The 22,653-nt window shown below is 42.8% G+C and overlaps 1 protein-coding gene across 1 annotated transcript in view; it reads right to left on the bottom strand.

The window, feature by feature from the left end:
* ppp1r42 (protein phosphatase 1, regulatory subunit 42) overlaps window positions 1-22,653 on the bottom strand; it is a 104,991-nt gene that overhangs the window by 50,284 nt on the left and 32,054 nt on the right. Inside the window, exons 6-7 of the mRNA XM_080194889.1 lie at window positions 22,286-22,403; window positions 14,141-14,269 (exon numbers count right to left, since the gene is read on the bottom strand). Of these exons, the coding sequence (XP_080051015.1) occupies window positions 14,141-14,269; window positions 22,286-22,403 (247 nt within the window). The remainder of the gene's footprint in view (window positions 1-14,140; window positions 14,270-22,285; window positions 22,404-22,653) is intronic.

The following is a 22,653-nucleotide window of genomic DNA, read 5'->3' as shown; positions in this document are numbered from 1 at the left end:
GGTTTCCTCCGGGTGCTCCGGTTTCTTCCCACAGTCCAAAGATGTGCGGGTTAGGTGGATTAGTCAAAGTAATTTGCCCCTTAGTGTCCCAGGATGCATAGGTTAGAGGGATTAGTGGGTAAATATATAGGGATATGGGGATAGGGCCTGGGTGGGATTGTTGTCGGTGCAGATTCAATGGGCCGAATGGCCTCTTTCTGCACTGTAGAGTTTCTATGTTTCTACACGTAATTCCTGTCCAAGACAGTCTCTCTTCTGCAATATTCCCAACTTGGACTTTCCTGCCATTCTGGCCATCTGTCCTTCCTGATTCCTCTCTGGTCTTTTCTGGCTGCATCAGGTCAAACGTGGTCTTCAGCAGGCAGTTAAACATTAAAGATGTTGGTGAATACTGGGCTGTCGTGTGTGACGTGTTACGGTACATACTGAGGAACCTGTTTACTCGCTGCCCTAGCAAAATCTCCCCTTGTGAAGCATTCAGTGCCTGTTTCTGGCATCTAACCTTATCTGGCCATTTGTCTCCAAATGGTATGGAGCCAACCTGCTTGACTCCACATGGTCAAGGTACTCCTTCTAAATTCCTTCGTCACAAACTGGGGCCCGTTGTCACTCACAACTTTTATGGGATTCCCGAATCTGGAAAATATTTCATCTAGTTGATCTGTTGTCACCTCCGCAGGCACCAACTTCATGGTTGCCATCTCAGGCCACTTGGAATGGGCAAACAATAACATCTGCCTTCTGCTGAGCCTGCAGAATTGATGTTGATCAGCTGCCATGAGGATTGGGGCATTTCCCATGGGTGAAGGGGCAACAAAGGCAGCACCTTCCTTACTAATGGGTAGGATCCGCAAGGGCTCTGATGGAAATGTGGCCTGGGAGGAAGTCGCTGCCTTGCTCAGTGCCAGGGCACTGGCCACCACCCCCCCCAAACCAGGACGCAGTGCTGGAAGAAAGAGAATGAACTCATCTCTGCAGCAATGGTAAGTGCTGAATCCCATCTTGCATCTTCCTCCAAATCTCCCCCAGATCCTCCCATCCCCAGCACCCTGCATATTTCCAGCACCTCACCCCCAAGCAGCTCCTTCCTATTCCTCCCTCAAGAGCCCTATTGTGCTTGCCCTCTAAGGATCACCACCTGATACTCTGCAGGAGTCACGCTACCATTTCTTTCATGGCTCCTCCTGTCTCCACAGAAGACCGACCATAACACCCATGAGAGGATGAAGTCAGGGGATGGTGAGTCAGACCTCTGGGTTCTCACCCCTTTTGAGGAGTGGGTGCTGGAGCTCTCAAGAGAAGAGGAGATGAGGGCTGTCAGCAACAGCATGATTGGGCTGCTGTCAAGACATCAGCACTTGTTATTCCTCCACCCACTTTGAGGCAACTTTTTGGGAGCAGAGTTTCATGTGTGAGGGGCAAGGTTTAAAAGAAATGTATGAGGCATGTTTATTTCACAGAGAGTGTAGTGGGTGCCCGGAACTTGCTGCCGGGGGAGATCGTGGATGCAGATAGATAGTGACATTTAAGGGGCGTTTTTACAGCTATGTGAATGGGATGGGAAGAGAGGCATATGATCCCCGTAAGGGTGGGGGTTACAAATCAGATGGGTAGTCTGGTCACTACAGGCTTGGAGGGCTGAAGGGCCTGTTCCTGTGATGTAATTTTTTTGGCGCTTTGTTCTATGTTCAATGGAGAAATGTGAATCACGTGTTTTGCATCCTGGATTCCACTCCCTCTCTCGCACTTAACGTTGTGTCTTGTGTTGCAGGGACACATTCGGATGCTCGGAGGGCCTTCTGGACTCCAGGCCTGTATTGCAGCTCTTGCCCATCCTGGTCCAGATAGCTCAGACAAGTCCTTAGAGGATATGGATGAAGGGATCTCTGATGGTGGCACCATTTTGGTGTCAGCTTCCACCTCACAACTCACCATCCCACATACTGACAGGTCGGTGGGTCCAGTTAGTGGTGAGGCTTCTGGGTCATTCTCCGGTGAGCACGACACATCTGATAATGTACATTGGATGGAGGAGGGAACGTCCAAGGCCTTGAGCTTGCGGGAGCCTGCCGAAGGCGAGGATTCAGCTGGCCCCAGGCCACATGCTGGGCTTCTGAGGGCTTCTCAGTTGCTGGAGATGCAGCAACAGAGCCAGGGAATGCAGGAGGGGCTGACTGTCACACTGGACCAACTGTGAAGCTGTTGGGAGGAGTCCCAAGCCATGCTTCCCAAGCCAGTGCTGCAAGGGTGGATCTGCAGATCTGGGATCCTCACGAGTGGCTGGTTCTAAGCTATGGCCAAGTCACAGCAGGCCACAGCAGAGTCCCAGAGGATCGTGTGAATCACAGCGGGCCACAGCTGAGGGACTGAACAGGATTCTCAAGGTTTTGCGGCCCATGGTTGAGAGGTTTGAGAGCTTGCAGGAGACCCAGAAGGATAGCGCTGAGACACAGTGGGCTATGGCAACAGCCCTTGAGAACGTGGCCCAGTCGCAGACATTTTGCGGCCCATGGGTGAGAAGTTTGAGACCTTGCAGGAGACCCAGAAGGACAGCACTGAGACACAGTGGGCTATGGCAACAGCCCTTGAGAACGTGGCCCAGTCGCAGAGGGTCATGGCTGAGAGGCTGCAGAGCTTGGCCCAGTCTCAGAGGGCCACAGCTAGGGGTTGCAGAGCATGACCCAGTTTCAGACGGCACTTGCTGCGGTTATTGACAGGTGGCCCCTAATTCAATTGGCCATCGCAGAGGGCTCGACCATCATGGGTAAGATGCAGGTGGTCCTCCGGGACTGGCAGTGCCAAGTGATGCCGGAGCTTCTGGAGTGACCCGGGATCCACAGGAACCCCAAGGAAGGAGGAGGGGCTCGAGCCCATGCCGAGGCCTACCAGCCAGGCTGTTCAAGATTGGCTGTGACTGTGGCTACATCTTCTGACTCCCCACTTCCTGACACCGGGACACCTCAGACGCTTCGGTTGAAGAAGGTGTGGTGGAAGTATCCCAGACACCTGGAAGCCGGCCAGGGCCCTCAAGATCCAGGGCCTCCAGAGGACGCCCATCACACAGGCAACAAGGTGAGGTAGGCAGCTGGCCCCCTCCACTTACAATGTACGTTCTGGGGAGGCACTAAGATGCAGTGTTAGGCCATGTAAGGTTAGGAAGTTGTAGTTGCACTGAGGTGGCATGAGTGAAAGGCTGCACTAGTTAAAAAGATATTTAAACATGTTAACATTTACTGTTCATAAATTTTTATGTTAGAACATCTTATTTAATCACCTTCATTGCAATTAAATGTTTTTTCACCATCCACTTGTGCCCAATTTGTCTCAGATTTGTCTTGAATAGGAATCCACTTCCATTGATGATCACCTGAGGGATGCTTCATGTTGATGTCAGCTGGAGAGGCCTCTCAATGCTGTGACACTGAGAAAAGGAAGCCATTGGTTCCCCAGAACCCATGGGTGACTTGCTCTCCCCTACCCCACCTGCCCTATATAGGGGTTTCAGATCCCTTACCCATTTCACAGATGTGGGCCCAGGTGCCAGTGTGCATGTGCAGCTCAGGTAGGAGACAGACTAGTTTGCACCAGGGCATCATCACAATGGTGCTTAGCGAGTCATCATCACCCTCTTGCCTGCCAAAAAACTCACTAACACAGAGTACCCAGGCCCACCACTCTTGTGTGACAATGTTGCAGAAGATAGAAGGAATTTTGGGATGGGCAAAAGGAACCCACAGATACAAGGGCCTAGTGACTGAACTACCTGGTGATCAAGGGCTCCCTTGCATGCCTCCTTTGAGCTGCCAGCCCTCCAGTGCCTGGGTGGTGTTCCTCAGCTTGCTCTTGCTCTTCTTCCTCCTCCTCCTCCTGCTGGTCATCCTCCCCATTGACAGCCAGCTGGTCAGCCTCCATGACCCCCTCTTCCTGCTCCAATATGTCATCTCTCTATACAGTCAGAGTGTGCAAGGCACAGCACACAATCAGTATGTGGGAAGAGATCACAAGGCAGTATTGGAGGAACCCACCAGATCGGTCCAGGCACTGGAATTGCATTTGAGAAGCCCATTGCACCTCTCCACTATCTCGTGGGCGGCTACATAGGTCTCATTATAGCGGGTCTCCGCCTCAGGCACAGGCCTCCACACAGGCATCATCATCCACGTCCAAAGCAAGTAACTCATATCACTCACAAGCCACCCCCGCTCCTTATCAAATGCCTCTGGGATGTCCAAGGTGCTGACAGTGAAGCTGTCATGCACACTTCCTGGTGTCTTGCGTAGTTATGCATAATGTTCATATTATGGTCACACTAATTAAGCATTCAAGGAGTGGAACTCCTTCCTGTTGACAAATCTTCATGGATTCTGCAGGGGGTTCTGATGGCGTGAGTGCATTCGATGGCCCCTTGTATGTTAGGCATCCCTGCAATGGTTGCAAACCCTGCAGCCCGGGCTTCCTGATGGGCCTGGTCCAGGTTAAATTTGATGTACTGCCTAGTTGGGCATACAGGGCTTCTGTAACCTGTTTGACACAGATGTGCATAGCTGACTGGGAGATACCATTGACATCTCTACTAGGAGTCTGAAAGGAGCTAGTTGCATAAAAGTTCAGAGTGGCTATCAATTTGACAGCCACCGAGAGTGGGTGCCTCCCGCCTCTAGGTGCTAGATCCTGCAACACGTTGCACAGGTGTTGCACTTCCTTCTTTCGGAGGCAGAGATGTCAGCAGGACATGGTGTCCGGCATCTGTTCAAAGGACACTCGTACATGGAAATGCTGCCTTCCTTCTTCTCCTGCATCCCCCTTAAGGTGAATGGCGGTCACCTCCTGCTTCTGGTGGTCATCTCCTTCTACTCCTGCAAGTGATAAGGCCCGTGTGTCCTGTGCCCACAATTCTTCCTCCAGCTCCTCCTCTTCAGTTCCAGCAGCAACCAAAAGAACAGCAAGATCAATTGGTTGCATTGCAAAAGCCATCTCTTCACTCTGAAGGGGGGGTGGGGGAGATGAATAGGAACTTCATGTGGAGGTTAAGGCACACTGCTTGCCTCTACCACATTAACAGTCACTGTCCATATCCCCCAATACCCCCAGCCACATGCTCCCCACACAATCACAGACCCCCCAATTCCCCAGCCACATGCTCCCCACACAATCACACCGTCCCCAATTCCCCCAACAATCACAGCTCCTTGAAAAATTGAGATGCTGCAGCAGTGCAATTTGCAAGCGCTTTGTGCGCATACTTCAGCTAAAGTCTGCTTGGACCCAACAGCACTGCAAGACTCGAGGTCAATACTGAGACTTGGGTCCGTGCTGCAAGTCAGACATCAGCGACCCTGCTAAGAAACAGCCCCCCAACCTCCCACACACTCGCAGATCTGCCACTGACCCGAGAAATAAAATGGCAGCAATGAAAGGACACCCAAGAGCAGCAGAGAGCCATCAGATGCTTTGCACTTACCACCTCACTAACGGAGCACCCGAATTGGACTTTTATGGAGCATGTTTGTTTTGCACCAGTATGGAATTGGCAAACGCAGTGATGAAGGGGAAGTGCTGGTTAAGTTGAGTGTGCAGACCTTTAATTCAATTTAAATGTATTCAAATGCCATTTGCTCTGTGTGAACATCCCAGCATCAATGCTTTGTCTGCTGGATTCCATTCTTTGTCTTCTAGGACAAAGAATGGAAACCAACAGACAGAGCCACTGGGCAGCATAGTGGCACAGTGGTTAGCACTACTGTCTCACAGTGCCAGAGGCCTGGGCTCAAATCCTGCCTCGGGTCTGTCTATGTGGAGTTTGCACATTCTCCCCATGTCTGTGTAGGTTTCCTCCAGATCCTCCAGTTTCCTCCCACAGTCCAAAGGTGTGTGTGTTAAGTTGATAGGCTTCCCCTAGTGTGAGGGGATTGGCAGGGTAAAAATGTGGGGTAACATGAATTGGGCCTGTGTGATACTGTGCTAGGTGCAGATTCAATGGGCTGAATGGCCTCTTTCTGCATTGTAGGGATTCTATGATATTGGATTTGAATTCACTGGGTACTCTACTTGCATGAATTTATGGCAATAACTTCTTTAATTTTGTGACAGGAAGTAAGGAAGCTAACTTTTGAAACTGAATGAGACTCTGAAATATATCGAATGGCAGCATGAGCATCTTGTTGATTGGAGTATTTACTCCTGCACTGGACTGACTCATTCTTTTCTGCAATTGCCTATGCCTCACTGATGTCAACAGCTGATTTTTCCATATCATTGCTCATCAGCAAGTTCCATGTTTGCTTACTTCAAGACGTGTATCACAATGTTGACCACCTTTACTGTCATTCTAACGAGGTAAATTGGGATTTCAATTCAGCAATTATTCATAGAGGCATGTTTTTACAAGATAAAAAGCATTAAAGCAATGATCAATTTGTGTATTTTTGTGGCTTGTGTCTTTGCATTCGTGGGGTGAGAGTGAGCAGGTTCAAAAGGAGCAGTGCCCAGAAATGAAGGTAACATAGGGCCCTACAAAATATAAATCTGACCCTGAAAAGAAGACTGCTCACCACCACTTTCTGAAGGGCAATTCGGGATGGGCAATAAATACTGGCTTAACCAGTGAAATTCACATTCCACAAAATACTACAAAAAAAGACACAGTCAAGCAGATGGAGCTGAATAGAATGGATTCTCTGTGTTCAAGTGAATAAAGTTCTGACAACCCATGAATAATGTCAGTTAGGCAATCAGACAATGAAGAGATGGTAGTAAAATTGAGAATGTTGGTTGAACGGTAAAGCTGTATATGATCAACACCCTGACTGCAGATAATGTCAGAAAACTAAGTGACAAGGGAGAAGCAAGGTATGGACCAAGGTATCCAGCGGCAACTATGTTGGAAATCAAATTATTGCTGAAGGTGCACTTCTACTGAGGCAGATAGGAGCAAAACTAGAATTGGGAAGTCGTTTAGCTGGATGTGGACTACAAAGAAAAGACAGTTGAGGAAGATGAATTTTAGTGAGTAGCATAATAACAAGAAGGGAAATCATAGTCGTTGATTACTTTGACTAAAGCAATATTGGTGCTGTGTGCAACTCAAAGAAAAATGTTGGAAGACAGAGGATGTACTAGTAAGAAAACTGGAAGGATTTTTTCCCCATGCATGGGATGTGAGATGGATAACATAAAAGGAGCATTAGATAGCACAATAATCTAGTCAATGACAAAAATCTAAGGGATAGTGCAAGTGAGAATATATGTGCATGGTGAGGTTGAAAGAAGCCAAGAGGCCAAGGATGTCAGCGAAATGGTGCTGGGGGGGTTCAGGTGAAGATAGAAATCACCAAGAAGAGAAGTCATTCAGTGCAGAGGTTAAAGATAAAAATAGAGCAGAAATCCCAACAAAAAATGTCAGAGAAGAACAAATGATGTATTGTCAGTCTGTCAGGTGATTGAGAATGTGCAAATTGGTTTCTCCTCCTGCAACTTAAGGGTATGTAAGCAAGAGATGTCAGCCAAAAAGAGAGGTGGGACAAATCAGGTGGTGTAGAAGTCCTTTGAGTGCATCTCATTCCCTAAATGTTTTCCAGTTCTCAATACTGGTAAGAGTGATGGTTTCTCCAGGGGTGGTGGTGTGTGCAGCCAGAGCCAACTCTACAGCACCAGAAGTACTGTATGTGAGGCGAGGGGTTGGGGACCAGGAGAAACATTGGAAAAACGATCACACTAGAGGATTGTACAAATAGAGCAACAGATAGCTGTAGATGTGATTCCAAATGGTAAGTTGCCTCCCAGATGCCAGGAACAAGGATGTCACTGAGTGCCTGCAGCGCATTCTGTCAGGGAAAGGTGAGCAATCAGAGGTTGTGATCCGAATTGGTACTAATGACATATGCGGAAAGAGGAATGAGAGCCTGAAAGCAGATTTAGGGAGCAAGGAAGGAGACTAGCAAGCATGATGTCGGAGATAGCAATCTCTGGATTATTGTGTGCCATGAACAAATGATAATAGAAATAGGAAGATAGATCAGATTATTAATAGATAGACAGATGATGCTGTAGGGTGTTCTTTAGTTTCTTGGGCATTGGAACTGGTTCTGAGGAAGGTGGAACCTATGCAGGCCTGAGGGCTGTATGTGAACAGACCTGGGACCAATACCCTGACAGTTTGGTTTGGAAGTGCAATTGGGGAAAGGTTAAATTAACAGGGCAGGGAATTGGGAACCGAGATGTAACATTTAAAAGAAACAAATTGTATAAAAAACTTGGAGAGACAGATAACACTTGACTGAGAAATAGCAAGACATTAGGATCAGAATAAGAGAGCCTAAATTAGGTTCACAGTGCATGTAAAGAAACACACAAAGTGTGGCAAGTATAATTGGTAAGCTGGAAAGGATGAGTTAGTTCAGGTATAATTGAGGTATATTCCCATGAGGGAAAACCAATGAATAAATTCAGAAAAAAAATGCATATTATAGATAATGCACAAGAACCAGGCTAAAAATATAAATTTCAGAGGGAACATGACAAAGGAAATAAGAGGCAAAGAGAGAATGAGAAGAGACTGGCAGCTAACATAAAAGGGAACCTAAAGATCTATCCATACAAAATAATAAAAGTGTAGTATGGATATCTAAAAAGGATAAGCAGAATTAGAGTGGATATTAGTTCTCTAGAGAGTAAGTCTGAAGGATTGATCATGGCAAATGGCAGATGCAGTGAATAGATATTTTGTATGTCTTTATTACAGATGACATAAATAGCATCCCAGAAATAACTGTAAATTAATAGGTGAAAGAACTTAAAACAATTACAATCCCAAGAGAAAACTATTAGAATGAAGGCTGATAAGTTCCAAGGTCCTGGCGAACTTCACCTTAGAGTTTTAAAATAAGTGGCTGCTGAGATAGTTGATTTGATTTACAAAATTGGGTTTAATTTCCAAAATTCCCAAGATTTTGGAAATGTCCCATTAAATTAGAAAATAGCAAACATAACTCCTCTATTCAAGAAATAGAGGGAGACAGAAAGCAGGAGTCAGCCTAATATTTGTCATTGGGAAAACGATAAAATATATTATTAAGGAGATTATAGCAGGGCAAAGAAGAACTTGCAGATGTGGTGTACTTATATTTCCAAAAGGCACTTGACAAGATAGCACATCAAAGGTTACTACAAAAAATAAGAACTCATTGTATGGGGAGTAACTTATTAGCACGGATAGAGGATTGGTTAGCTACAATAAAAGAGAGAGTAGACATAAATGGGTCATTTTTGGGTTGGCAAGGTATGGAGTGCCACAGATGCTGAGCACCGGGGACTCAACTATTTACAATTCATATCAATGATTTAGATGAAAGGATTGAATGTATGGCTGTAATTGTAAACTGTAAATTTGCTGATGACACAAAGATAACAGCTGAAGTTGTGAACCTTTATAAAACACTGGTTCAGCCTCAACTGGAGGACTGTGACTAATTCTGGGCATGGTACTTTAGGAAAGGTGTGAAAGGTGCAGAAAGGATTTATAAATATAGTTTTATGGAAGACATATTTCAATTTTGCAAATAGGTTGAAAAAGCAGGTCTGTTCTCCTTAGAAAAGAGGTTGAGAGGAGATTAGTAGAGTTTTTAAAATCATGAGAAGTTTAGAGAGAGTCGATAGAGAAAATGTTCCCAATGTCAGATGGGCCTACAACAAGAGGACACTGATATGAGGTAAATGACAAAAGAACCATAAATGACATGAAGGCAAGCATTTTTACACAGTGAGTGGGATCTAGAGTACACTGCCTAAGAATGGGGTGGAGGGAGATTGTTATGGCTTTCAAAAGGGAATTGGATAAGCATCTGAAGGGAAAAAAAATCAAGGGCTATGGGGAAAGGTTGGAGGAATAGGGCTAGTGGAGGTATTCCTGCAGAGAGCTGGCTCAGACACCATGGGCCAAATAAACTTCTATGCTGTGAAAATTCTATGATTTTTTTAAAGAATAGACGCACTACTCAAGAGTCAGGTTTCCATTTGCCTAGGAGTCTATAGATTCATTTGTGATAAAGTCATGTCTGGGAAGGAAATAAAAATTCTGGAGTGTAACATGGAACAGCTGGAGCTTCAGCACAGGAACTGAACAGAATTAGAGGAGATTAACTGAATAGAGAGGAGGTTTAGAGTGATCTTTTCTGAGGAATGATGAGGCAATTTGGGTCGTTGCTCTGGCATAGAAGCTAAGGGGTGTTTCAGTGAACACAGGAGAGGGTGTTTTGATTTTAGAGAGAAGCAATGAAAACACAGTAGGAACTGGATCCTGCAATGTTAAGATCAGATGAGGAGAAGTGAACTGTCTCCCTTCTATTCAGCCTCCTTGGTTGATCACAAGAAAAGTTTTTAAGTTTCTTTTCCCTGTGCTTACCTTTTCCAAGCCTACATATATTTTGTATCATTTATGCAATGAACAAAAAGGGATCAATAGTGAGGTTTTTGTGAGCCAAAGAAGAAACAAGTTTATTAGCTAGTAAATTCGATGTAAGGAAAGTTAGAGTCCAAATAAAAAGTTAATAGAATACACGGTGTGTCCTTTGTTTGTCTCTGAGGTGTAGATTGATGAACATTGCTGTGTTTTAACTGATTCCTTTAAAATTCTGGAGTTGAACTGCATTTGCTGGAAATAATTTCCTTTTTTAAAATCTGTAATTTGTGAACTAAAAATTGTTCAACAATCTTTTCCAATAAAGGCAGTTTGTGAATCTGAATATCTCAACTAAAAATGACCACATTGCAGGAAAATTGAATGTGATTGCAGACTCCTTATCCTGAACTTGAAGAAACCCAGTTAGAACTGATAGGATAACCTAGGCCAAGACTAAGACTGAATGCAAATGAATGAGCTATTTTTCTGGCTGCTGTTTTATATTAAATTTTTATACACCTTATAATAAAATGAGAGCAAATCTCATTTCATTCCTGCCATTAAGGCACACCTTTTTATTTTTTGAAAAATGGTTTTAATGGTTTTCAGTTGAGGGCAACTGAAATTCTTGAACTTTTAAAATAAAAGCTTTCAAAAAATAAAGAGTTGTGACTTCATGACAGCTGCAAAGGAAGATTTAATGGCGCGGGAAAGATTGAAGCACGTTGCAGGAAACAAATGGAGAGAAGGGAGGCAGAGGCAGAAGTTATAGTTCATGAAGAGAGTAGAGAAATTCCAAAGGCAGCCAGCAGAACTATGAACTTCACAGGAACACCCCAGGAATAAGAGGAGTAAACCAAATAGTCTGTTGACCCTCGTCAGTTATTCAATACAATGATGGCTGTTCTTTGGTTTTGACTCCATTTTCCCACCTATTATCCATATCCCCTTTATTCCCAGACACGCCGAAAGGTTGGCATAGGCAGTCTTAAAATGTACTCAGTGATGGAGCGTCTACAACCCTTTGAGGTAGACAACTGCAAGATTCACACTCAGTGAAGCAATTTCTTCTTATCTCAGTCTTAAATGATCAGCCTCTTATCCTGAAACTATGCTCCCCACCCCACCCCGTTTTGCATTCCCCAACTAACGGAAACAATTACTCACATCCACCCCATCAAGCCTTTTCAGAATCTTGTACATTTCAATGAGATCATCTTTCATTCTTCTGATCTCTGGAGAATATCCCAGGGACCATTTTAGTGAACTTTAGCTGTACTGTCTCCAATGTAAGTATATCCTTCCTCAAACTTGGAGATCAAAACTGCAGACAGTATGCCAGATGTAGTCTCACCAAAGTCCTGTACAATTGTAGCTAGACCTATTCGTTCATGTAACTCAGTCCCTTTTCATTAGAGGCTATGAGAATGTTATTTTAGTACAAATTAATATTGAATTGCAGGCTGTTTTCCATTGTGGTCTCAATCACTAGCTCAAATTGAATACATTTGAGATTCTCAGAACCAACAGAGAAGGAAGAGTTTCATCTCAATAATCTAGATTTGATTCAGTCCAGACTAGTGAGATGAAAACCTAGTATTTTAATCTTTTTCACTCATTTTTTCTTCAGGTTTCTTGGTATTTATAGTCATGATTGTTTGAGTACATGGAAAACAAAATGGGGATTATGTGTCACCTGGGGATAAACTGATTGCCTCACTAGCCTATGTTCCTTTATCTGCTGTTTTACCTTGAGATGAAATTACTAAGCAATAGGTAACCAGAAAATGTATAATCCAAAAATGTGAATATGGGAAGCAATCTTACAACTGTGAAAAGCATAATTGCAAAATGTTGTGTAGATATATAAAAAGGTTGGCTTTAGAGGAAAGTCATAAGATGCAAAATAATTTTCAAAATTTCTTTCATGGAATGTGAGCTTCAGTTGTCCATTCTTATTTGCCCTTGGGAAGATAGTGGTAGAACACAGAACATAGAACACTACAGCACAAACAGGCCCTTCGGCCCACAAGTTGCGCCGATCCTATCCATACCTACCAGGCCTATCTATAACTCTCAATCCCATTAAATCCCATGTACTCATCCAGAAGTCTCTTAATCTGCCTTTTTGAACCACTGCAGTCCAGCTGGTGCATATAGACCCACCACTGCTGTTTGAAGGAATTTTAATCCCTCCATAATGATGTAACAGCACTATAGTTCAAAGTCAGGATGTTGTGTGGCATAGACTGGAACATGAATGAGGTGGTGCTTCTATGTGTTTCAATGGTGGACCGGAGTGAATGTTTCACTAGGTGAATGTTTAACTAGGTGGATCGGATGCCAATCAAGTCAGTTGCTTTGTCTTGGATGGTGTCAAGCCTCTTGAATGCTGTTGGACCTGCACTCATCCAAGCAAGTGGAGAGTGTTCTCTCACACTCCTGACTTTGTCTTGTAGGTGATGGACAGGCTTTGGAGAATCAGAACGAGTTACTCACTGCAGAATTCCCAGTCTCTGACTTGCACTTGTACACACAGTATTTATATGGCTGATCCTGTTCAGTTTCTGATAAATGGTAACCCCCAGAATGGCAATAGTGGATAAACTGATTCAGCAATGTCAGTGAATGTCAAGGGGAGATAGATTCTCCTGTGTTGGATATAGCTATTATCTGGCACTTGTATGGCACAAATGTGCTTTTCAGCCCAAGCGTTAATGTTGTCCAGGTCTTACTGCTTATTAACATGGATCAATCAGCATGAGAATACTAAACATTATGCAATTGTGAGCAAATATTCCCACCTCTGATCTTATGGTAAAAGGAAAATCGTTTACAAAGAAGTTGAAGATGGCAGGACCTAGAACTCTACCCTGAGGAACTCTTGCAGCGATATCCTGGGATTGAAATGATTGGCCTCTATAGTCACAACCATCTTCCTTTGTGCTAAGTATGATTCCACTGGTCGAGTTTACCCTAATTCCCACTGACTTCAATTTTGCCTGGTTGTTGTCAGGGCCTTTGCAGTGTCTAGTGCCTCCAGCAATCTCTTCATATTGCACAGACTGATTTGCATATGCTGAAAACTGGCATCTTTGATTCTGAGATCCGAGGAGAATGAGCAAACTTCAAACAGACAGTGACCCAAGGCCAGAGTTGAACCAGGGTCCCTGGAACTGTGAGGCAGCAGTAGTAATGACTGTGCTGCCTCCTCAGGAAGAGATTGAAATGGATAATCCACTTAGCACTTCTGGCTGAAGATGGTTGCATATGCTTCAACCTTTCATTTTGAATTGATGTACCCTTATCAGTGAGGATGAGGATATTTGTGGAGCCTTATCCTCTTGTTTGCTTTTTAATTTTACCATCATCATTTATGACTGGATGTAGCAGGATTGCAGAACTTTGAAATGATCCATTGATTGTGGGATCATTTAACTCTGTCTATCACATTCCGCTTCCACTATTTGGCACACAGGTAGTTGTGTTGTAGCTTCACTAGGCAGACATCTCATATTGAGGCATGTCTGGTGCTGCTCTAGGCATGCCCTATTGAGTTCTTCATACCTTCATGAGGTCTGTCATATATTCTCCCTAGAACTGTTTTGCATGTGATACAATGTAATTAACACAATTACTCAGAATAATATATATATATTTTGGTACTGCCGTTTTAACATCAATTTTATGATATTCAAATGAAAATAAGGCAGTTAAAATAATTGCTTTTTCTATGTGCCATACCCAACTTCTGTTGCACCCCCTGATTATCTGCCTTTTCCTTGGCATTTTTCTTCTTGGTTTCTCGGAAAGCTTTCCAGTTCAATAAAAACTGTCTGGCTGTATTATTTACCTCCTTTCCATCAAGGATCTCTGCAGACAAAAAGGAGAACATCCCATAGCATTTTTTATTTTTCTATAAAATATGATGTTGGCTGAAAGCAAACAAATTCTAAAGACGTTCATTTATTTCAATCAACTTCTAACACGATTATGAAGTCTTAGCCGGAATAGAGTTAGTCTTCTAGAACAATCAGTGATAAGAACAAATTCAATTTATGACATTTCATGAATAATTTACAAACCTGTATGGTAAACAAGAATAATTAAAAATAAAACTATATTATAACTAATAAATGTCAAGATTTGTTAATTATCCAGAAACAACTGAATTATTTATCTACCTCTGCAGTGTTTTCGTAATAAACAGTGTTGCAGAAAGCATGGTACTGTTGCATAAGCAGACAGATAAAAGAGTCAATGAAAAAAATTGCACCATCAGTTAATGGAGTGTTTTTGTTTTTGACCACAGGAGAGATCCTTAAGATGTTTCACCTACACAAGTATTGAAAACTGAAATATTCTATGAAAGAGTTTAACTTCTGAGAAATCTTTCTCTGATAAAGATTTTATGTAATTTTGAGAAATTGTGCTCTTATCTCTAAATGGTCAAACATCTTATCAGTAAGTAATTCTGATTCAAATCCTGAATTAAATATACTGAACTACATTGATTGTGTAGAATTTCTGATGCCTGCATAAAAGTTTGCCAATTACTGATGTTTTCATCAGAGTGCACTGTGTATTGTGATTCCAGTACATCAATCATCTTTCACAAACTAATTAAGTGTAGGAAAGGTCATACAAATACAAGCGTGTTGTATTTGATGGCTGCAATGAGTGATTAAATGCACTGAAGTAAAAATATTTTATAAATAGATATCCTAACTCAAGAATAACATTTCTTGGAGAAACCCCTTTTGGAATTTAACTCATTTCAACTTTATTTACAGAATGTCATCTTTAGGCTTCTCTAATAATTAACGTAATGCATAAACTTAATTATTTTACAAGGTAGTAACTCAGTAAGGGATTCAGATGTCATAAAACCATTACAGTGAAACTCAATCAATGCATAAACAAACTTTTCCCTCTCCCTACAGAGAGGCATCTTTCCCAGCCAGCACAGCCGAGACCATGAGAGAAGAATTGGCGAATGTGGGCTGGGGGAGCGCGTTGGAGGGAGGGTCTGTTGAGGAGCAGTGGAGGATCTTTAAGGAGATCTTTCTTGGTGCTCAGCAGAAATTTATTCCGATGGTTAAAAAGAACATAAGAACATAAGAACATAAGAAATAGGAGCAGGAGTAGGCCATCTAGCCCTTCGAGCCTGCCCCGCCATTCAATAAGATCATGGCTGATCTGTTGTGGCTCAGTTCCACTTTCCCGCCCTCTCCCCATAACCCTTAATCCCCTCTCTTATCAAGAACCCATCAACCCGCTTCTTAAAAATATTTAGCGAGGCAGCCTCCACCACTTCAACGGGCAGAGAATTCCAGAGATTCACCACCCTTTGAGTGAAGAAGTTCCTCCTCAACTCCGTTCTAAACCGCCTCCCCTTTATCTTGAGGCTGTGCCCCCTAGTCCTACTGTCTTTTTTGAGCGGGAAGAGTCTCTCCACCTCTATCCTATCCATCCCATTCATCATCTTATACGTCTCAATGAGATCTCCCCTCATTCTTCTAAACTCTAACGAGTACAAGCCTAGTTTATTCAGCCTCTCCTCATAGCTCAATCCCCTCAACTCCGGTATCAGCCTAGTAAACCTCCTCTGCACTCCCTCCAGGGCCAAAATATCCTTGCGCAGGTGCGGCGCCCAAAACTGCACACAGTACTCCAGCTGCGGCCTCACCAATGCCCTATACAGCTGCAGCAAGACCTTCCTACTTTTATATTCAATCCCCCTCGCTATGAAGGCCAGCATCCCATTCGCCTTCCTGACCACCTGCTGCACCTGCAAGCTGGGTTTTTGCGACTCATGCACAAGGACCCCGAGGTCCCTCTGCACCGTCGCCTGCTGCAGTTTTTCGCCACGTAAGTAATAGTCCTTCCTACCATTCTTCCTACCAAAGTGGACCACCTCACACTTGCCAACATTAAATTCCATTTGCCATTTCCTGGCCCATTCGCCCAGCCTATCTAGATCCTTCTGCAGACTCTCCACACCCTCCGCACAATTTGCCTTTCCCCCAATCTTGGTGTCATCAGCAAATTTCGACACCCTGCACTCGGTTCCCTCCTCCAGATCATCTATATAAATGGTAAATAGCTGAGGCCCCAGCACCGACCCCTGGGGCACCCCACTAGTCACCAACCGCCAATCCGAATAGCACCCATTGACCCCCACTCTCTGCCTCCTATTTGACAACCAATCCTCTATCCACGCTAACACCCTACCCCCAACTCCATGTCCCCTGACCTTCTGCAATAACCTCTTGTGAGGTACCTTGTCAAACGCCTTCTGAAAATCCAGAAAGACCACATCCACCGGCTCTCCTCTATCCACTGCCCTAGACACATCCTCATAGAACTCCAGTAAATTTGTCAGACACGACTTCCCTTTAATGAAACCGTGTTGCGTCCGCCCTATCAAGCAATTCCCTTCAAGATGCCTCGCAATTTCCTCCTTAATGACAGATTCTAACATTTTACCTACCACAGACGTTAAACTAACCGGCCTATAATTCCCCGCCTTTTGCCTGGCACCCTTCTTAAACAACGGCGTAACATTAGCCGTTTTCCAATCATCCGGCACTTCCCCGGAATCCAGCGACGTCTGGAAAATAACCACCAAGGCATCCACTATAACCTCCGCCATTTCTTTCAGAACCCTCGGATGCATTCCATCCGGTCCTGGGGACTTGTCCACAATCAGCCCCTCCAGTCTGTCGAGCACCACCTCTCTAGTAACAGTAATGTCATTAAGACCCTCCATTCCTACCACCTTTCCATCTCTAACACCCGGCAAATTATTCACGTCCTCCTCCGTGAAGACAGAAACAAAAAAGTTATTCAAGACCTTAGCCATATCCCCATCCCCTACCACTAGGTCCCCTTTCTCATCCTCTAAAGGACCAACGTTCACCCTAGCCAGCCTCTTCCTTTTTATATATTTATAAAAACTCTTGCTATCCTTTTTTATATTAAGTGCTAGGATGACCTCATGGTAGGCCAGTTTCTGGGCCTGGTCAAGTTGGCCATTAACATATCTAGGCAACAGCCGGTCAAGAGGGTCATCCAATCGAACTGCCTACCTTTCTTCTACAGCTATATTCACAGCTGGGTGTCTTTGGAAAGGAAGCACACACAATGTCTGTTTGCACTTCTGCAGCCAGTGGGCACTGTGAGAGCTGCAGTACATAACTGGCCCTCAAAAGAACCTTTCAATTTAATTTGGTACGGTTCCTTTAAATTTTTTTCTTTAATTACCTTTGGCATTATCAATTGATTTAACTTTTTAATTGGTTAATTTGTTTGTTTTACTGGTACTCAAGAGTACAAAGAGAGAATGACCCCTTTAAGGGGCTGTCATTTTAATAAGTTCATTTGTTCATTTGTTTGTACTCTTAAGTAAACTACAGAACAAAAATAAAAATCTTCCACGACCGGAGCTTTCTCACCCCACAAAATAACATCGTGATTTAATCTGGTCATTTTTAATCTTTAATTAATTAATCTTTACTTTCTTTCATTACAGTACCCTTTAGGGGCGATCACTTTGTTTATTGTCTAAATTAGCTTTTCTTTACATTAGCTATTGTTTCAACTCAAAAGATTATTAGGAGAGGCTAAACATTCCTTGGAAGACATGGCTCCAAAATTTGAGGAAATTCCCTCTGCACAGTGCAGAGGATTTTCTGTAAGGGCTGCTGCTGCATACTTCACTTCTTCACCCTTGCCAACCATTCAGACATGTCCATCCTACCATCCAAGAGTAGCGGGGTTCCCCAGTAGAAGGTTTCTATGTGGGAGTGTTCTTCATTTCCATTGAATTAGCCTCCCATCCATTGACTCTGTTTACACCTCCTGCTGCCTCAGCAAAGCAGCATAATTAAGGACCCCACGGACCCTGGCAATTCTCTCTTTCGCTTTCTTCCATCGGGAAAAAGATACAAAAGTTTGAGGTCACATACCAACCGACTCAAGAACAGCTTCTTCCCAGCTGCTGTCAGACTTTCAAATGGATTACCTTGCATTAAGTTGATCTTTCTCTATACCTCAGCTATGACTGTAATACTATTCTGCACTTTCTTGTTTCCTTCTCTATGAACAGCATGCTTTGTCTGTATAGCACGCAAGAAACAATACTTTTCATTGTGTGCTAATACATGTGGCAATAATAAATCAAATCAAATTGAATATTTGACATGGAGGGTGTTGCAAGCAGCGATTCAATACAAATATAGGTCACAATGGTTCATGGACTCCTAAGCCTGTGTTTTCTGTGGCTTTCAGGGGTCCATGCATATGTGGGTTGTGAGAGATTTTCAGTTTTCTGAAAGAGTTACTCCTCAAGTTTTGATTGCACTTCAGCCTCCGGCTTCTGATCTTTGGGCATTTGGTGCAGAGTGGGGCAAGAAGGGAAGAGGAACTCTCTATGAGCGTACTCGTGAGTCTGGACAAGTTGGCCATTTACAGGTCTAAGCAGTGGGTAGTTAAGGGGGTTGTCCAGCCTGAATGCCTTCCCCTCTTCTGTGACTATGTTCACAGATGGTGCGTTCTGATTGCATAGCCTCTTCAAGCTATGGTCTCTACTCTAGGATAACCCTCCTATCTCTTTCTGGGCCACTGCTATAGAAACCCTCCTCCCATGATCAGAGGTTCTGTCACGATTACGAGATCATTTTCTAACCCCAAAATCACTAATGGATCTGTTAATTTGGCCCTTCTGCTGTGGACATTATCATTGTATTGACTTGGGCAATTGATATTTGGGTACAACAATCCTGTTCTATGCATCGGTAGCATTTTGTCTATCATCATCCAGCCCCTTATCTATCTCATTCTGTTTCTCATAACTGTCAAATATTTGAGTATATGAAATACATCTTGGAGAGGGTGTACGCAGGGTCGACCAATAGGTTTGAAGCCTTTCATGGTCAATAGGCACAGTGGGGACTGGGGTGCATCATGGGTCCCCAAAATTGTATTTAGTTTTGACTGGTTAACTTTCCTTTAAGATTTTGAATTTAGTTACAGTGCTTTAGGGGACTAATACTTAAAGTTGATTTGTTAATTTGACATTTGTGTCCTGGCATGCTCAAAAGATAATAATCAGAGATATACTTTAATCCTGGGGATTTAGTAAACCATAAGTGAGGGGGTCAGAAAGAATGGGAAGATCTGGTTAAGATGATAGGGTGTGGGAAGACAGTGGTTCCTCAGCATGATAGTCAAACTATTAAGGCTCACTCATCTCTGTCAATCAGGATTGATTATAAACTTTCAGAATCTGAGCAATTAATAGAAGGTGATCAGGCAGGATATATCTCACATACTCAAATATTTGACAGTTATGAGGAACAGAATGAGGTAGATAAAGGGTTGTATGATGATAGACAAAGTGCTATTGATGCATAGAACAGGACTGTTGTACCCAAATATCAACTGCCTAAATTCAGTACAAGGATAATGCACACACCAGGAGGGCCAAATGAACGGATCCACAAGTGTCTTTGAGATTAGAAAATGATCACATAATGGTGACAGAACCTCTAATCATGGAAGGAGGGTTTCCATAGCAGTGGCTCAGAAAGGGATAGGAGGGTTATCCTAGAGTAGAAACCAAAGCTTGTAGATGTTACGCAATAGGAACACTACAAGTCCTTACAATCAGGAAGTTTTGGTGGTTGCAAACAAATTAGAACAAGACAACTTAATTAGCGAGGTCAAAAAAGAGTTGGATAGTTGGAAGGAATTTGGTGTCTACTTTGGAGTGCCAGGTTGGGGACGAACAGCTTTACCACATTGTATGTATGGAAAGCAGTATTCACAGATGGGATGCGTAAGACTAAAATGAGGCTAGTGACATGGAGATTTTGAGAGCAACTTGGAGATCAAGATGTAAGAATGGATTCCTCTGTGGAAGGAAAAGTAACCTTGAGAAATTTCTTAGCTCTGGCCACATTCATAGGAATGTAGGCTGATTGCTATAAAAGCTGTGTGTTTGCAGGGTGAAAACATTCAAAAAAGTGGTTTTTGAAGCAACCTAAAGAAGCAAATGACATAGATGGGAAACTCTGGAAATTAAGCAAATGTGTTTATGGACTGAATGAAGCATCTATGAATTGAACGGTGCATTAAGGGTTTAGTGTTTCTTGGTTAACTCAGTCCTGTTTGGCTGTACTCAGATGAAAGCATATTCAGCAGTGTTACACTGGCCTCACAAAAATAAACTTTCAAGCATCTTTATGATGCATGTTGATGATTTCTTTATCGGTAGATTCTGTGGAATTCAAGCAATTTGTGATCGATAACATCAAAGAAGAACTTAAGATTCAAATTCAGACTTCAAGGGCATTTGAATACAGTGAAACCCCAATTTTACGTGCCCCTATTTAGCGCGAATACGGATACAGTGCAATGAATCATTGGACTTTTTTTGCTCTTTCCGGGGAACTGAAAAGTTTTTGGTGAGTTAGTTTCGTGTTTTCTTAGATCAAAATGGAAAATCTTTTTCTGTGAAAGATAAGCTTCATGCACTTGATGTGATCAAGACTAAAAGTCAAACTCAAGTTGCACGAGACCTCGGGATACCAGGATCAACACTTCGTGTCTTCGAGCCAGATTTTTATGGCTTCACTGAGGAAGATGTGTGTGAGGCAGAGAATGCAGCAAAGAACTACACCAGTGGCACACAGCTGACGATGAATGCCAAACATATGAGCATCTGACGGACGCCGATATCGTCCGTAACATAACTATAGCACCGGCGAAGGCAAGTGTACCGGTTCTTGAGCCACAAGAAGATGATATTGAAGAGCCTCCACCCTCAAAAGTGTCTGAAGCCACTGAACACCTCAAGGCTAGCCTCCATTGGCTGGAGATCCAGGAGGTGGACTGCATAAAAATCCTCCAACTCAGAAGCATTCTAGATTTTGCTCACAGCTAGCGAAATGCTATGTTCGAGCAAGGAACAATTAATCGCTTTTTTAAGAAATAAACTGTTGTTGTTTTGTTTTGTTTATTAAAAAGCTTTACTGAAAATTAATTTGTGTTTTAATTTCTACTGTAACAACAACGATTTATTCGTGGAATTCTTTAATTAAAATGTAATTTACTTGCCAAATGGTAAACTTGCAAAAAACGGGTCAAATAGGGCAGTGATAGGGCTGTTTTAGGATGTTAGGTCAACATTGGATCAGTTTGAACACTGATTTTCTTGAACCCTGATTTAGCGTGACCCTGCTTTTTTCACGATAACATTTTATGGACCCCAACCATCGCGTTATAACGGGGCCGCACTGTATATAGACTTAGATATTAACCAGTATAGGTCTGGAGAAACCATGAATCAACAATCATATCTAGAAAATGTTACAGGAATCACAATAAATCAGACTAGATCACCACAGAAAGATGATCTTGCATCCAAAGAACAAACAGTTAAGAAGATTGACTGGACAGTTAAGTTGGCTACGCACTCAGACAAGACCCCTACCAGTTATGTTAAATTGGAACTTAGTGCCACGATGAAACATGCTATAATTGAGGAAAATTTGAGGCAAATAAAACATTAAAGAAATTAATGAAATCCAGCTCTGATGAAAGGTCATTCAGACTCAAAAAAAATTTTGATTTTGAAACATATTGGTGTTCCTTCACTGTTGAGTGAAACCTGGGGACTGTAGGAATACCTTTGCTATCCAGACTGCAGCTGTACTATTCAATGAAATTATATTTATTGCTATGGAGGCAGCACATTGCTACATCGATTTTGTGTCTGGAAAAGACAAATTCAAAATTGCACCATCACCTCCCCTCTTAATAAAAATTAAAGCTATTTCTATTTTGCCAAATGGAACATTGAAAACAACACATACTATTTCTTACCTAGGCTTGTAGACATGATTATTATTTTGTCCCTGTATTTCACTTTCTGGCACACAGGGTTTCCACTCAGGTCTAGATACCAGAGTTTTTGCCACTGGCCCAATGCATATTCCAGTTCCTGGGTTTGTGAATAAAAGAAGCTTTCAATATCTGAAGTTTCTACATTCGCTTTTGCTCAGTTTCTTTCAATAAGGTGCTTGCTAACTTACATAATTCTTCATTAAAATTAGGAACCTTTAAAAAAGGTTTTAATATAAAATATTACATTGATAGCTACAAAACAAATAGTATATATTATTCTATAATATTTGTAAAATGCATTTGTACAAATAAATAATCAGATGTATACACTTATCACTTATTATACG

This window comes from Carcharhinus amblyrhynchos, chromosome 8, assembly GCF_965287045.1.
Source record: "Carcharhinus amblyrhynchos chromosome 8, sCarAmb.v2.hapA, whole genome shotgun sequence".
Lineage (NCBI taxonomy): Eukaryota > Metazoa > Chordata > Chondrichthyes > Carcharhiniformes > Carcharhinidae > Carcharhinus > Carcharhinus amblyrhynchos.
This window is presented reverse-complemented; position numbering and strand designations above follow the sequence as displayed.